Below are 18433 nucleotides of genomic sequence, written 5' to 3'. Positions count from 1 at the left end.
TTTAGGGTTCTCCATAAACACATTTTACAAAAAATGAAGTATTTCATTTGTGAGAACGCAAGCAGAGGGTTACTAAAGAGGTGTTGATCTAGCAGAGTGAAATGCATGTCTGTCTATTAGGAAGGAGGGGTTGAGAAGAAATAGTGTGTGTGTGTGTGTGTATATATATTTAATGATATAATATATGTTTATTTATTATGGTATGATAAGATAGAAGATAGACAGAGAGAGAGAGAGAGAGATAGGATAATGTATTATACAGTATTTGGATAGAGCTAACTCAGTCACTGATTAGTGTATGTTACACTACCTAATTATTTAATGGTTACCACATTGTTTAATACAAATAATCGGTGTACTGTGCATTATTTGTATTGACAAATCTATTTGTGTGTGAATGTTAGTGTGTGCGCTAAGTATGTATTAGTGTGTCCATACAAATGTATGCATCTGTTTGTTTGCTATGTGTGTTTTTGTCTGTTTGTATAGCATTGTGTTTGTTGGTGCATTCATGTATGTCAGTTTATGTGAGTTAATATTTCAATGCGAACATGGGTGTCAATGTGGTTTTGAGTACATATTATTGTGTGTCTGTGTTGTGAGTAACTGAGGAGTGAAGAACGTTTTACTCTGAAATATGCTGCACACCCACATTGCTCTGAAATGAATTAGAGTACCATTGTATTGCTGCGTCTTTATTAGCGTGACTGGAGATAAAAATCTCAGAACTGTAAATTTGTCATATCAAATTTGTCACATATGTAGCACAAATGCCAAGATAAAGTTTAAATTAAACCCTTAGAATAGCATGGTATTTATATTCTTTAATAGACAGCAGTTCTCTGTTGTATATTTGGATATAATGTCAGGAAAGATTTACTGTCTCAAGGTGGGACTCTGAAAAAGTTTTTTTGTTTTTTTGTTTTTTTGAGCTTGGTTTCTCTTTTCACAGATTAGTGACCCAGCATTTGGGGAACTGAAATACCCAATCACAAAGAAGAGACACAGTTATATCTATTAAAGCTTGTATGTTCTTAACTATAAATACAAATTAAATACAATAGCTCTACATCATGATTGTCTTGTCCTAATCCCATCAATGTCCCATTACTCCTGATTCCATGCTCAAACCTTGAACCTAGACTCTTTATGGTGTGCATTACCTTGTATCAACTTAATTCCTCAAAGCCTTGTGTCTATGATCTTGAATTCTCAAGTATCTCTCCCTCTTATCCTTTGGTTACATCTAATAATTTTCCATGGTGTATGACTTACTGCTAAGTTTGACATGGGGCTCTCGACTCTTATTTTTATTGTACTGTGCTCTTTTTGTGATATGGAGGAGACCAACATAAAGAGGGTTGGGTGCAGATGTCTAGCTTGTACTATGAAACCATCAAGATAGAACATGCAAAATAATATTAATACAAGCAGGTCTAGCAAGTATTATATTTATTTACTGTTGCATTACATTGAGGAGGCTCCACCATTGCAGCATTGCAAGATTGTATTACTAGATTCACAGACTTTGTCCTTCAATCACATAATCTATCGCTATTAGAGGTCAACACTTCTTAACTTCTATTGCTTACTGTCTGTCACGAATAGTCAGAATCCCAACACCTACTGTGGTCTGCATCAACAATATGTTCTGGGCCTTAATGGTGCATTATTAGAAATTCTTCAGCAACCCATGACGTTTCCATGTTCATTCATTCCAACATTTCACAATATCACGATCCTTTCTATTATGTCACATCTTGTACTAATTTAATTTTGACACTAATTAGCCCTGTCCTGTAATTCACAAACTATGACATGCGTCATATGCAATGACTCTCTGTGCTACTTGTAGCCAAACTCTTATTATCACATCATTCCTCGACTACCTAGTCCTGCTTTGATGTTTTACCATTTTATTTAAAATCTAAATGGCATGTCTTTTTTCTACTGTTGACATATGACTGCGAGTTTACATGTCTCTTGGATTTTACTTAACTGTTGGTTCTTGGATAAGTACCACATTTTTGTGATTCTAGTGCTGAGACTGGAATTTATCTGTTCCAGTCAATATCTATTTCTTAGCATAATTTTAATTAAAAGAATATTCAAAATTATGTTTCTCATATTTGTAAGCCTATTACATCATAGTGCAAATACATATATTTACATGCTTATAGAGGAATATTAAATGTTACAACCAACCTAGATTACATGTATATATATTCATGTAGGGTGGGCATTGTAATGGATGTTTAACTCCTCACCATGACCTTAAGTACCATGGTTTGTCATCCCCTTTAAGGAACCCTCCCTGTCTGTAACAATCTTTACTGCTTGTAAAATACCTTGTCCATTGACACCAGAGACAGTGAGAGAGTGGATAGATAATTGAGATGGGCAGATATAGAGAGGAGGACACAGGGTGAGGCGAGAGAAGGGAAGAGGACAGAGAAATAGACAGAAGTGAGTTCAGAGGCACAGGGTGGGCTGGTAATCACTGAAGATGATTTGCAGTTGGGCTGCTGCTGTGTGATCAGGTTTAATGCTGCAGTCAACCCGCATCTGAATGAAGCCACAATAATTTCCTTGTATGTATATTCTGTTTAGCCTTCCACGCCTGCATAGCCAGCCACATGGATGACTTGTTTTTCATTTATTTTATATCGAGTGGACATTATCTGCCGTACATTCTGTTGTAAAATTAATACCCTATCTCAATATATAGATGTGAATGTGATCTAATATTGATGTAGCTTGTAAAAAGCCTTAAGCGCTCATATATGTCTGTACGTTACATATCAATTAGCTTTGCTGAAATGCATGTTAGTGGAATATGGCATGTTGGGTGTGTTATTTGGATTACACATAGCCTGCTATACGCAATAGTTTATATTTACAGTACTATGGAGCAATTCAATATGTTATATGTATGATGTACCGATTTCCCATCTCTGTACTATATTCTCACTTATATAAAGAACTGTGATGCCATCTTCCCGTTTAACATGCCTATCAATGGTGAGCCTACAAAGTAAACAATTCTATTATTTAGCTGTATGCTTGCCCCATCTATGTTTCCTTAAGTTTGTTTTTGCTTTACGCCACCACCATTAGTTCACAGATTCCAAATGTCATAATTATTGACTATTATAACTTACTATTAATAAATGGCATATATCTTTTCCTAAACAAAAAAATACATTGGCTTCTATTAGTTGGGTTTGACTCATACAGTCTTAGATACTATTCTTTCATTGCTTTTTTTGATTCACACAGTTTTTTTTATTTTTTAAAGCTAACAGATTTATCAGCTATTTCAATAGTTCTAAATGCCTTTAGTACAGTCTTATGTAATATATTTTTAAACTTTATTGTTTTGACTATTCTATTCTGGAAATAAAGGATCTTTTCTATAGGTGTATGCAGCATGATCATCAAACTGTCACTGGCAGAGAATTGTGAAATGTTATGAAACAACTGCTGGGGTACTATTTGCACAATCCTACATTACAATAGCCCTTCAGTTTAAAAGGTGTAAGGTTTATTGGTAATATTGCGAATACGTTGCCCAGTGACTCTATATACATCAGATAGTAACATATTAGGTATACATTACAATCAGTTACAATCCTCCCAGACTGTAAACTTACTGTCAACGCTCTGAAAATTCACAATATCAGTTTATCTCTGCCAGTCATGTTAAATAAATAAGCAAAGTAGAAAAGATAATACAGAGTCCATACTGCAGCAACCCCAGATTGAAAGTAAAATGTGTTTGTTTTTTTGTAGTACTGGAATTCATAAATGTAAAAACAGATTTTAATATGGAATTTAATATTAGATTCTGTTGCAAATAAAAATGATTTGGAATATTAGCCAAGTCTAGATTGTGTTATTACCCTCTGCACATTGTGCAAAGTAATTAACCTTGTAACAGTAAATCACAAGGCGTCTAAACATTCCATTTAAATACTAAACATATATGGGATGGGATTTACCTACAAAGTGCACAATAAGCAAAGCTGTTTTTCACTGATACAAGCAGTTTGAGTTCAGTGCTTCCATGCAACACTGAATCAATTATTTCAGTGATGCAGATTGCCTCTGATTCAAACACTTCAGTAATACAGCTAGCAGTTATTCACATTTTAATTTTAGGCATAATTGTTCAGCATCCAAAATACAGTAGGTACCCCAAGTTTAAAATAGATATGTACTTACTATTTATCGGCTAATTATCACTAACTGTACATCCTGCTGTTTCTGTTTTCTGGATATTTATTCATATTGAAATGTTCTATCTATCTATCTATCTATCTGTCTGTCTGTCTGTCTGTCTGTCTGTCTATCTATCTATCTATCTGTCTGTCTCTCTCTCTCTCTAGCTATCATTCTGTCTGTCTGTCTATCTCTATCTATCGGTCTGTCTGTCTGTCTGTCTGTCTGTCTATCTATCTATCTATCTGTCTGTCTGTCTGTCTATCTATCATCTATCTATCATGTATCTATCTATCTGTCTGTCTCTCTCTCTCTCTCTAGCTATCATTCTGTCTGTCTGTCTATCTCTATCTATCGGTCTGTCTGTCTCTCTGTCTATCTATCCATCCACCCGTCCATCCATGTTTTCCAATCAGCTGCTATGGTGGGTTATTCTCTTTAATTTTTATATTCTCATTTGTACACTGACGTGTATTTTCATTCTCAGAACGTATATTGTACATAAACAAAGCAAGCCTTGATTATAAATGCTTTATTGTGGAAGAGCTAGCCCCTTTTCAGTTTTCACCTGAAAATGGAGTGATTAGTTATTCTGGTGTACATAGGTGTCTTACACCAAATATTGGAGATTATTTGCCTCCTCGTTGGTCCTTGCTGTTATATCTTGCTTGTGGTAAAGGCATTTGTAAATATGGGGATGATTAGAGTCTGAATATAACTGTTAAATATGGTTGGCTGCATGTATGGTTATCGGTGTACTACAGTAAACAGTTTGCAAGTGGCTTATTGTCTTCAGTTGTTAGGATGCATGGCCATAGTTATATTTCATAGCCCATGTGTTATATAGCATGCAAATATATATGCCAGTGTTGCAGTTAAGATGTAATGGAACATTGGAGTGATGTGCTTTTTGATTCTATCTGCCAGGAATGTATACATCTCTTCTTTGTTGCATGGTGTCTGTGGCTGTTTAAGATCAAGGTTATAGCAATAGCACATTGTCCATAATTACTCTATGTTTTTTACATGCTGAGATAAAGACATAGGAGTTTGAATGGATACCTGTTATAGGATTACATATCTGCTGCTCATGGGAGTTGGTTCTTGATCGTCCAGATCTGGACATCTCAGCTGTATTATTATAGGAAGATTAGATACAGTGAGGGAAAAAAGTATTTGATCCCCTGCTGATTTTTAACATTTGTCCACTGACAAAGAAATGATCAGTCTATAATTTTAATGGTAGGTGTATTTTAACAGTGAGAGACAGAATAACAGCAACAAAAAAATCCATAAAAACGATTGTCAAAATCAAATAAATTGATTTGCATGTCAATGAGTAAAATAAGTATTTGACCCCTTCGACTTAGTACTTGGTGGCAAAACCCTTGTTGGCAATCACAGAGGTCAGACGTTTAGTTGGCCACCAGGTTTGAACACATCTCAGGAGAGATTTTGTTCCACTCCTCATTGCAGATCCTCTCCTAGTCAGGTTTGGAAGCTCATGTTTGGCTACTCGAACCTTCAGCACAGATTGTCTATGGGATTAAGGTCTGGAGACTGGTTAGGCCACTCCAGGACCTTAATGTGCTTCTTCTTGAGCCAGTCCTTTGTTGCCTTGGCTGTGTGTTTTGCCCTGGCTGAGGGAAGGAGGTTCTCAACCAAGATTTGACGGTACATGGCCCCGTCCATCGTCCCTTTGATGCGGTTCTGCTGTCCTGTCCCCTTAGCAGAAAAACATCCCCAAAGCATAATGTTTCCACCTCCATGTTTGGCGGTGGAGATGGTGTTCTTGGGGTCATAGGCAGCATTCCTTCTCCTCCAAACATGGCGAGTTGAGTTGATGCCAAAGAGCTCAATTTTGGTCTCATCTGACCACAACAATTTCGCCTAGTTCTCCTCTGAATCATTCAGATGTTCATTGGAAAACTTCAGACAGGCCGGGGGGAACTCGCGGGCGCTGCAGGATTTCCGTCCTTCACGGCGTAGTGTGTTACAAATTGTTTTCTTGGTGACTATGGTGACCAGCTGCCTTGATATCATTAAAAAGATCCTTCTGTGTAGTTCTGGGCTGATTCCTCACCCTTGTCATGATCATTTAAACTCCACGAGGTGAGATCTTGCATGAAGCACCAGACCGAGGGAGACTGAAAGTTATTTTGTGTTTCTTCCATTTGCGAATAATCGCGCCAACTGTTGTCACTTTCTCACCAAGCTGCTTGGCGATGGTCTTGTAGCCCATTCCAGCCTTGTGTAGGTCTTGTCCCTGGCATCCTTGGATAGCTCTTTGGTCTTGGCCATGGTGGAGAGTTTGGAATCTGATTGATTGCTTCTTTTGACAGGTAACTTTTATACAGGTAACGAGCTGAGATTAAGAGAGTGCTCCTAATCTCAGTTTGCTACCTGTATAAAAGACACCAGAGAGCCAGACATCGTGCTGATTGATAGGGGATCAAATACTTATTTCACTCATTGACATGCAAATCAATTTATAACTTTTTTGACATGTGTTTTTCAGTTTTTTGGGTTTTTTTCTGTCTCTCGCTGTTAAATACACCTCCCATTAAAGTTATAGACTGATAATTTCTTTGTCAGTGGACAAACATTCAAAATCAGCAGGGGATCAAAACCTTTTTCCTCACTGTAGATAGATAGACAGACTGGCAATCAGGCAGACAGATACTGGAATGTATTAATAGAATGTCATAGAATATTTGCTTGCATCTAGATATTTCCATGTGTTGCAATAGTACATAAGAGTTTTGAATTTGCTGTTGGCATACCAGATCAATGTGAGAGAGCCAGCACATGGTCCCTAGAATAGAAGTGCATGTCATTGTATTTTCTATGGCTTTCTGTGGTCCTATTGTGATCCTATTGGAGTTTTGGTGTTTTTGTTTATTATTGCACTGCTTTGATTTACCAGCTAGTGTATTGTATCTTGGCATTAAAAAGTAATTTCACCATATTTTATGGGTGACTCATTCTAATAAATTAAACCCATGCTGACCTGTCCATTTATTCTACTGAATACCACTACAGGTATATGAAGATAGGTTTCTAAACATGTACTGCTAGTCTGCTTATGCCATGATGTCAGTATATTCTCTGTATATTAAGTGTTACTACGGTGGACCTTGACTTTATTGCACCCAAAGCTCTTAAAGTACACTTAGTCTGCATACTTGTTCTAAGAATACTATGGTAAGTGTACATACTCTTAACTCATATAAAACATTGATAAATAAAATAATTATCTGCATTCATTTTGGGGATCCTTGTGATAATCAATTGCTTCTTTGATTATGATTAATTCTGCCTCAGGCTGGTTCAATATTTGCACAGTCATAAACAATAATGACAATTGCTTTGGATGTACGTGTAAGCATAGGAAAGCCATTTAGACAATGGAACAGAATTACAGTTCTAATTTAATTAATGAAAGAAGATTGTAATTCCTGCTGATATTTAATCCCACAATGACCACATCATTCTTTATGGTTAATTACCTTAAACAGCTATATAGTCACCTATCAGTTTTAACCTTTCATCTTATACAAAGAGCCATAAATAGCAGTCATGAGTCCTTTATAAGAATGGAAATATATCTCATTGCACTGTCTCTCTTTTCCATCTCTTAACCATCTTGTTCCAGGCAAATACAGGTGGTCAATTATAATAGTAGTGAGAACTATTAATGGCTATTGGAACTTGATGTTTTGGCTGAGCATAGTTTTATACAAATTAATGCATGATTGATGGTGCCGAGCAAAATTGACACATGGTTAATTGTAAAATAAATATTAATCTATGGTTGAAATAAGTAATAAGGGTTAGGTAGAAGTTTGGATTAGGATATGAGTTCTGGTGGCTTTTATGCGTGATGTTTTGTTTGAATGGTAGGTATAATGGTTTTGGCTTGTGGTTTAGGGTTAGGTATTGGAGTTTACAAGTCAGAGTTAAGGTTATGGATTATGGATTAGAATTACAGCAACAGGTCTGAATTAAGGTTAGATACTGAGTTTGAGTTATGGTGTTGTTCTAAGACAGTCCATCAGCCACATTTTTTTTTCTTTTGCTGTCCTAAAATGTAGCCTGGGAGGGAATGATATGTTCTCTGGTCTGGCTGAACATCACAAAAACACTGCCTATAACAACTATATTATTATTATTATTATTATTATTATTATCATTATTACTATTTATATAACGCCAATTATTTAGCAGTGCTTTACAATATTACAAAGGGGAAAATGAAACAATGAATAAGACAATTACAAAATGTTACCGAAACAATGGGTTAATTAGAACCCTATTCAAAAGAGCTTACAATCTAAAGTGCTAAACGTAGCTTTGGCACTGTATATAATAATCTATATCTGATCTGTGTCCTGGTTTATAAACTGGAAGACCCAAATTCTATTTAAGCCCATTGCACATAGGAGGGGACTCTCTATGCCCAGGCCTATAGCATCTGGATCATCTGCACACATGGATTTATTGAGCAGCATAGTCTATAGCTCAGTGGTAACCCCTTTTATCCCTTGCACTGGCAGTGAATTTCTTTGTCTGAGCTTACTTAAAGATTTATATTTATGTTTGAAATCTCCAGTTTATATATTCCTTTATGAGTGATTTTATATGTGTTTGCTAAATCTATCTCTAGACATAGACAGTCTAGGGATTCCCAAGACACATGTTCCTCTAAGACTAGCACACAAATTAAAATTTTGCAAATAGACCTACTGTAATTTTCCGATCCAGGCCCATGAAGCTGCTAGCCAGTACTGCCTGCATAGAATGTGTATTATTTGGAGACACATTGCTTATGTAACTTTGTAGAGGAATTAAAAATAAATACAAAATAAATTGTACTAAATTATTACTGCTTATAAACACACTTTGTGTATGCCTTTCTATTCACCCAGGGTAAAGTTGATCTACAGTCCATCAGTCATGGTGGTCCAGGAGTGTCCTTCAGAGAGTCCAACATTTTCTCGGACATAGCCATGAACAGTTGCAGGTACAACGGGGGAATCCCAAGACCCCTCAGCAGCCTGAGCTCCTCTAGGAGGAACCTTCATGAAACAGATCCTGAGACCCAGCCTTTACAGACCCTACATAGTCCTGGATTAGAAGTGGTGGTGTCCAAGAACGACCCCCTCAAGTCATCGCACCGCAGCCTACGAGGAGAAGACGGCAGTCAGGGAGGCTCAAGAGGTCAGAAGAAGAATCAGAACGTGGGTTACAAGCTGGGCCATCGCCGGGCACTGTTTGAGAAGAGGAAAAGGCTTAGTGATTACGCACTTATATTTGGAATGTTTGGTATCGTGGTCATGGTCACGGAGACAGAGCTGTCCTGGGGCGTCTACACCAAGGTAATCATTGGAAGGTGGGGGAGTGTTGGACAGGCAAGAATCAACAAAGTATATATCAGTACAAACTGGGGTGTTCTATAGAGGAATAGTTTAAACCTAGATGTGTAGTCCTGGAAAAAATACACGAAGCAATAAGTAGTTTACTTGGGGAGGTACACTGTGCAGAAGTGTAATGTAGTACTGTGAATTGTTTTAGGGTAATATATGCATGTAGAGTTAATTACTATGTTAGCCAAGTTATGCAGATTAAAATACACAGATTGTAGCAAATAATTAAAGGGACACTATAAGCATGCAGGCCACTTCCATAGTTACATAGTTACATAGCTGAAAAAAGACTTGCGTGCATCAAGTTCGGCCTTCCTTACATATGTTTTTGCTGTTGATCCAAAAGAAGGCAAAAGAAGGGTAATCTAGTCTGAAGCGCTTCCAATTTTGCAAAGTAGGAAAAAATTCCTTCTTGACCCCAAAATAGCAGTCAGATGTCTCCTTGGCTCAAGCAGCTATTACCCCACTAATTAGAAATGATATCCCTGTATGTTATGTTTTTGCAAGTATGTATCCAATTGCAGTTTAAACATCTGTATGGACTCTGAGAAAACCACCTCTTCAGGCAGAGAATTCCATATCCTTATTGCTCTTACTGTAAAAAAAAAAAACCTGTTCTTTGCCTTAGATGAAATCTCCTTTCCTCCAGCCTAAATGTGTGACCTCATGTCCTATGTGTAGCCCTGTTTATGAATAGATTTCCAGATAATGGTTTTTACTGGCCCCAAACTAAAGAGATTTAAATTTTTTATCCTTTCTTCATAACTAAAATGCTTCATTCCTTTTATCAATTTTGTAGCTCATCTCTACACTTTTTCTAGTGCCATAATATCCTTCTTTAGAACACGTGCCCAAAATTGCACAGCATATTCAAGATGTGGAATTTATGCCCCTATTTATACATGACAAAACCTTCCTGGCCTTAGCAACTGCAGATGGACATTGCATATTGCTGCCTTATTTGTTGTCTATAACAAATCCCAAATCCTTCTCGTGTGTGGTTATCCCGAATCCACTACCATTTAGGGTGTAAGTTGCTTGTGAATTTCTCTACATTAAATTTCATCTGCCATTTTTGTGCCCATTCCCCCAATCTATCCAAATCCCTCTGCAGCAAAGAAATATCCTGCTCACATTTTATAACTTTACAAAGTTTTGTGTCAGCTGCAAACACTAAAACATGGCTTTCAATGCCTATTTCAAGATCATTTATAAATATGTTAAATAGAAGCGGTCCCAAAACAGAACCCTGAGGGACACCACTTACCACTTTTGTCCAGCCTAAAAATGTAGCATTAATGACAACTCGTTGTACTCTATCCTTAAGCCAATGTTCTACCCAAGAACAAGAATATTTGTCTAGACCAATTTCTTTTAATTTGAACACTAACCTATTGTAAAGGAACCATATCAAATCCCTTGGCAAAATCCAAGTAGATCACATCCACTGCAACACCCTGATTTATATATTTCTACTTACTTCTTCATAGAATGCAATTAGGTTAGTTTGACATGACCTATGTTTAATAAAACTATGCTGATTTTTGCTAATAATAAAGTTCTTCCCAATGAATTCGAGAATATTATCCCTTAATAGCCCTTCAAATATTTTCCCAGTCACAGACAATAAGCTCACAGGTCTATAATTTCCAGGCAAGGAATCTGAACCCTTTTTAAATATAGGAACGACATCTGCCTTCCTCCAATCCTCCGGTACAATACCTGAAACAAAAGAATCTTGAAAAATTAAATACAGAGGTTCACTTATTTCCCAACTTAGCTCCTTAACTACTCTTGGGTGAATACCGTCAGGCCCCGGAGCTTTATTTACATAAAAATGTTTTAACAGCTGTAGCACCTTATCTCAAGTCATCCAATCACAAGTTATCTGCACGTTTTTTGCATCTCTCTAAAGTGGCCTGTGTGCAGTGTTCCTGTCCCTTAAGCTTGTAATGTAAAACACTGCAGTTTTTACAAACTGCATTGTAGTGTTATGACTGCTTCTAATGGCTGTCTACCATACAGCCACTAGAGGCGCTTCCTGCAGTTTCATGGAGTTTGACTAAATGAAATGAAGCTGGATGTCCTCATGAGGATGCACAACTTGTTGAAAGCCCCCATAGGAGAGCATTACGTCAATGCTTTCCTATGGGGAGGGCCTAATACACGCCTAGCACATTATGTTTCCTTCATCTGCTGACATTGGAGGAGGAGCTCAACCTAGCACAACGGGACCCTGGTGCTGGAATCAGGTAGTGTTTAAACATAGAAACATAGAATGTGACGGCAGATAAGAACCATTCGGCCGATCATGTCTGCCCAATTTTCTAAATACTTTAATTAGTCCTTGGCGTTTTCTTAAGTCTAGGATAGCCTTATGTCTATCCCACGCATGGTTAAACTCCCTCACTGTGTTAACCTCTACCACTTCAACTGGAAGGCTACTCCATGCATCCACTACCCTTTCTGTAAAGTAATACTTCCTGATATTATTTTTAAACTTTTGCCCCTCTAATTTAAGACTATGTCCTCTTGTTGGAGTAGTTTTTTTTCTTTTAAATATAGTCTCCTCCTTTACTGTGTTGATTCCCTTTATGTATTTAAATGTTTCTATCATATCCCCCTGTCTCGTCTTTCCTCCAAGCTATACATGTTAAGATCCTCTAAACTTTCCTGGTAAGTTTTATCCTGTAATATATGAACCAGTTTAGTAGCCCTTCTCTGAACTCTCTCTAATGTAGCAATATCCTTCTGAAGATACGGTCTCCAGTACTGCTTACAATACTCCAAGTGAGGTCTCACCAGTGTTCTGTACAATGGCATGAGCACTTCCCTCTTTCTACTGCTAATACCTCTCCCTATACAACCAAGCATTCTGCTAGCATTTCCTGCTGCTCTATTACATTCACTGCCTACCTTTAAGTCATCTGAAATAATTACTCCAAAATCCCTTTCCTGAGATGTTGAGGTTATTAGGGTATCAAATATTCTATACTCTGCCCTTGGGTTTTTATGCTCAAGATGCATTATCTTCCACTTAGTCACATTAAATGTCAGTTGCCACAGCTCTGACCATTTTTCCAATTTGCCTAAATCATTTGCCATTTAGCTTATCCCTCCTGGAACATCAACCGGGTTGCAAATTTTAATATCATCAGCAAAAAGTCATACTTTACCATCAAGACTTTCAGCAATATCACTGACAAAAATATTAAAGATAATGGGTCCAAGTACAGATCCCTGAGGTACCCCACTGGTAACTAGACCTTGCTTTGAATATACTCCATTGACTACAACCCTCTGTTGCCTGTCACTCAGCCACTGACTAACCTTTTTTAACAATATTGGAATCCAAAAATAATGATTGCAGTTTATTGGTGAGCCTTCTATGTGGAACAGCGTCAAAAGCATTACTGAAATCTAGGTAAGCAATATCTACTGCACCACCCTGATCTATTATTTTACTTACCCAAGCAAAACAATTTATAAGATTAGTTTGGTATGATCTCCCTGAAGTAAACCCAGTCCAGTTGCCCGACTCCTCCCTACTACCTTTCTTTTGAATGAGTACAACATTCTCTAATTTCCAGTCTTCTGGGACTACTCCTGTTAAAAATGATTGGTTAAATAAATCCATTAATGGTTTTACTAGTACACCAAGTTCTTTTAATAACTTTGGGTGTATCCCTTCAGGCCCCATCAACTTATTTGTCTTTACTTTTAACAGTTTAAATAGAATCTCTTCCTCTTTAAACTCACATGTAAACCATTTAAAGGGTTATTTAAATGGTTATTTTACATCTTTGTATTCCTAATATTTCAGTGTTCCTTTAAGTACATAGCTTCTATATTAGGCTAACATTCAATTTATGAGAAGATCTTTAAGGGAAAATGTAGCCATCAAAAGCAACTTTAGCTTAATGAAGCAGATTTAGTTTATATATCATGTCCCTCCAATCTCACATCTCGGGGGCGGGGCCGGGCCGCCGAGCCGACTGGAAGCAGATCAACATGGCTCCGGGCCTGCGGCCCTAATAACGGCACTAAATCCGCACATACACTGCTCTGGTGTCAGATATTCAGATGGGTTGAGACGGAGAACCACCTCGGCTCCAATCTGATACCGGGCAAAGGCCAACAACATGTCGGAAACACCGGAGCTGAGGCACCCGGCCTACATGCCTGCACAAGCCGGGACATCAACAGCAAATGACCCAGAATCAGAAGCCGGCAACTTACCTGGATGGGAACGCATGCCAGCAACATTAGCCTCAGAAGAGGGCCACGAGGACATGAGAAACGGCCCCGCTCCCCCCCCCTTGGCCGGTGGGGGTGATCCCAGCCACATGGGGACGGCACACACCAAGACGGAAGCCCCCGACTTGGGTCTACACCGATCCCCTACACTGGCAACGGCTGCCAAAATGAGACCCGCCCGACGACCGGACCAAGGAGACACAGGCCAGTATGCTGAGGGACACTTCGGCACATACCTTGGTGGTGGACTGGACCACGGGCGGACCTCCTGGACTGCTCACGAGCCGATATCATGGCTGCCTGACCTCAGGGTGAGGTGGGCACCTGGAGGAGATTGTCCCCACTGCTGCGAGCCCGGCGGGTGTGGGCGGCACATGCCTCCGGCAGACCGGTGGCTGAGGGGCCGTGCGCCCACCGTCCTGAAGAAGTGGCCGGCAATGGGTGAGACATTCATGGCACCCCATGTACCCACGGGGGTATCGAAGAATCAGGGGAGGTGCAGGGGACACAGGGCCGGCGGACTCAAGTGGGGGGCCCCGCAGGAGCACATGTTGTCCCTGAGTGCCCACTGAGACACGGTGCTTACGGGGGCGGCCTGGGTGGGACGGGGGAACCGACCCGGGGCCAGACACCCAAGGAGACCTTGCAACACGGAGTGCCCCTCGGCCAATGTGGAAAAACTCCATGCCTCGCAAATTAAGTGGAACTCGATCTTTCCTGTGAGTTAACAGGGCACACAGGTCTGATACTTACGCACCACTTATGGAACAAAAAGAAAAGGGCCGAACCTGACGCTACCCTCATTCAGCCAGCCAGGATACACAGACCTGAAAGGCCACGCGGGCCTTAGTTCTGGACATGTAGCTACGCACCCAACAGTAAAAGCTGACCCTATGTTTACTAGAGTAGCACCATGACCACTTCTCTTTTATGTGAGAGCCCTCGTGCTATAAAAAATTAGTTGTTTGCTTACATGCTCCTTTACTAGCACTGCATCATTGGCTACAGCTTACACCAGATTGCGTATTATAGTTACCTGCCTTTATTTTCATCCCATAATTTTTCGCTTTTTCTTTTAAATTTTTATTTTTTATATGTCCTAATGAGCATTCTACATAAGACTGCATGTTATTACTGAGTGCAACAGGACAGACAACAATGATTTTCAACATGTGATTATAATGTTATTGCAGGACTTGCTTGCTAACCATTGCTTAGGCTATCTGGGCATATAGCTACAAGCTAACACATTGAATAATAGATATCCACATGCATACACCTCAGCCAGGAAATGTAGGCACCCTTCATGCTATACACCAGTGTACTCTCTCAGTATAACAACTGCGATATATGTTAGACACTTAGCTTCTGGCTTAAAAGCTACAAGGAACATCTCAGAGCACTCATTCGTACAATGGTCTATATTTCAACCAGGCTAAAACAGGTGCATGTACGCAGGGCCGGACTGGGGTTACAAAGCAGCCTTGGAAAAAAATGTGTGCCAGCCCCATAAGTCATTGCGACATGTAGTGTGAGTGTATGTATGTATATATATATAAATACAAAAAGAGAAGTCCTGCGCTTAAGCAGCAAGGACTACAATACACATCAGCCCCAATATATAGTAAAAACCAAAGAAAAGAAAAATGTTACCTGCGCTTTCTCCTTAATCCCTATGTATATTTAGACAAATGGAGGTCATTTAGTTGCTCCAATGGCCATTGGAGGGAATGCCCGCCTGCCAACGTCAAGGCAGACCCCCCTAAGCGGGTCCTAACACTGACCCTTCAGCCTGCTTCCTTGAGCTGCTGGCAAAGATATCTATATATATATATATATATATATATGTATATATATATATATATATATATATATATATATATATATATATATATATATTGATAGATAGATAGATAGATAGATATTATTGGTATGTTTATTTTTCTAATTCAAAACATTGGTTCTGTCAGTGTAAAAAATTTAATTATACAGTAAGCATACTCACATGCAGACAGACAATCTCACTGACACAAGCACACAGACTCATTGATACACAGCTTCACAGACCGACAATCTCATTGATACATATAAGCTCATTGACATAAAAACACAAGCTCACTGATACACATTTATAGGCTCACTGACAGACAATCTCACTGACACACACAGACAAGGTTGCTGGTACACACACACACTCACTTAGTACAAACTCTGACACTCACACGGTTACTAAAGACAAACTCATTGGTATACAAACACAAACTTACTACAGACAAGCCTACTGTCACACACATACAAATGCTCACTACAGACAAGCTCACTGACACACACATGCTCACTACAGAAAAGCTCGCTGTCACACATGCTCACTACAGACTTGCTCTCTGACACACACATGCTCACTACAGACAAGCTCACTGACATACATACACATGCTCACTACAGAAAAGCTCACTAACACACATATACATGCTCACTACAGAAATGTTCACTGACACACACATACATGCTCACTACAGAAACGCTCACTGACACACATGTTCACTACAGACAAACTCACTGACACACACACATGCTCACTACAGAAAAACTCACAGACACACACAAGCTTACTTACAGACAAGCTCACTGTAGTGGGGGGGTTAGGGCCAGTAGTGCGGTGGGTCTGGGTCTGTAGTAGGGGGGTCATGACCTGTAGTGTGGGTTTAAAGGCTGAAATTGGGGGCAGGGGGATCAATAGGAAGGGTGGGGGGAAAGGGGGGGGATCAGGACCTGTGGTGAAAGGTGAGGGGTAGTAAGGGGGTCAGGACCTGTGATGAGGGTCAGGACCTGTAGTGCAGGGGTCAGGACTTGTAGTGGGGGATCATAGGCAATAAAAGGGGATTAGGGGCTGTAGTGGGTGCGTAGTGGCAATAGTGATGGGTAAGGGGCTGTAGAGGGTGCTAAGTGGCAATAGTGTGGTCTTAGGACCAGGTGAGAGAGCCCTGGACTGTGGCTCTGCCTCAAACTGAACATAGCCTGGTTCACTAAACAGTGAACTGGGCTATTTGAAACTGATAGCTGCTGTGGTACTATCTGTGTGGTAAATATATTTACAGGATGTGAGTATTTACCCCACACCTGTCTTTGTCACCACTTACTTTCTCACTACACTACACTACACCCCCCAGCTGTACCTCTGCCTCCATTAATCATGTATTAATCTCTTCCTTCTCAAGCCCCCACTTTTATTTGTTTTAACTTACCTATTATTTGAGTCTCTTCTCTACACCAGCCCTTGAGCAGCATGCCTCTGCAGTAATCCTGCCCACAGGGTTTCCTCCTGCAAGCAGCTCCTCCTACGTGCTGGGAGCACACAGCATGCTGCAGAAGGAGGAGGGGATGTCACTCCCTGTCTCCTCCTCGTATTCAGCTCTGAGCTCTCCTCCCTGCACACAGAGAGCAAGACCTGGCAGGGAGATTTCCCATAATTGCGGCCGCAGGGGAAGCTCTTCTGGCGGCCGCTGGGGGAGCAGGCTGTTCTGTCTCTGCTCCCCCTCCCTCACGCACTAGAAAGAGACCGGGGCCGGAATATGACATCATATTCCGGCCCCGGTCTCATTAAGCTGCGCGCGAGGGAGGGGGAGCAGAGACAGACCAGCCTGCTCCCCCAGCGGCCGCCAGAAGAGCTTCCCCTGCGGCCGCAATTCAACTTCTCCCTGCGGCCGCAGGTCACCCCGGCCCCAGGTGCCGACGGCCCACCGGGAAATTTCCCGGTATCCCGGTGGGCCAGTCTGGCCCTGCATGTACGTGTTCTAACTCAGTGTTGAAACAACAGTTTTTCGGCTACATTGCCCCGTTGGGCTTTAGGTTAATGTAATTTACTACTGCTTCCTTAAAGGCATCATATAGCTATTCTATTAAGACATGCTAACATACACAGATATATAACAACTGAACGTGAGAAACCTAAATGTTTAGAAACGCACACCTTCAAGTAGGCGACTATCTGCTTTTATGTACACGAACCGTTATACATGCCTCTGCGCAGGCGACTATCTGCTTTTATATACCTGTTTGGATCTTCAAACCTCTGCGTAGGCGATTATTTGTATTAACAGAAAAATGTTTGATACCCGCGTTGCTGCTGTGATGACAATAAACATATTTAAAACAATCTCACATCTCAATTCCATGCCATTTAGGAGTTTAATCACTTTTGTTTCTGTCTATGCAGTACTAGCCACATCTCCCTTTGCTGCATGAAAACAAGTGGTTTCATTTTCAAGTTTTTATCTCTTGCTCTGCATATTACATTTTAATCACACACGATGTTCTTGCAGTGCATTGCAAGCTATTAACAGAGCAGGAGATAAGAAATTCTAAATTAAACAGAATGTGCAAAATAGGAAGTTTAAACATTTGATCTTTCTTTACAGGAAGTGTTTAGGAAAGCTGTGTAACTCACATGCAGGGGGTGTGGCTAGGGCTGCATAAACAAGGTGATTTAACTCTTAAATAACAGAGAATTAAGTCTAATTGATCTGGGT

General features: G+C 39.9%; 1 protein-coding gene across 1 annotated transcript in view; it reads left to right on the top strand.

Annotated features, from left to right (window-relative positions):
• Positions 1 to 18433, top strand: part of KCNN1 (potassium calcium-activated channel subfamily N member 1) — a 111364-nt gene that overhangs the window by 1791 nt on the left and 91140 nt on the right. The window contains exon 2 of the mRNA XM_063457322.1: positions 9150 to 9599. Within this exon, the coding sequence (XP_063313392.1) occupies positions 9231 to 9599 (369 nt within the window). The 5' untranslated portion in view covers positions 9150 to 9230. The remainder of the gene's footprint in view (positions 1 to 9149; positions 9600 to 18433) is intronic.

Source organism: Pelobates fuscus, chromosome 5, assembly GCF_036172605.1.
Source record: "Pelobates fuscus isolate aPelFus1 chromosome 5, aPelFus1.pri, whole genome shotgun sequence".
NCBI classification, from domain to species: Eukaryota; Metazoa; Chordata; class Amphibia; order Anura; family Pelobatidae; genus Pelobates; species Pelobates fuscus.
Note: the sequence above shows the minus strand (reverse complement) of the source record. Positions and strands in the feature narration are given on the sequence as shown.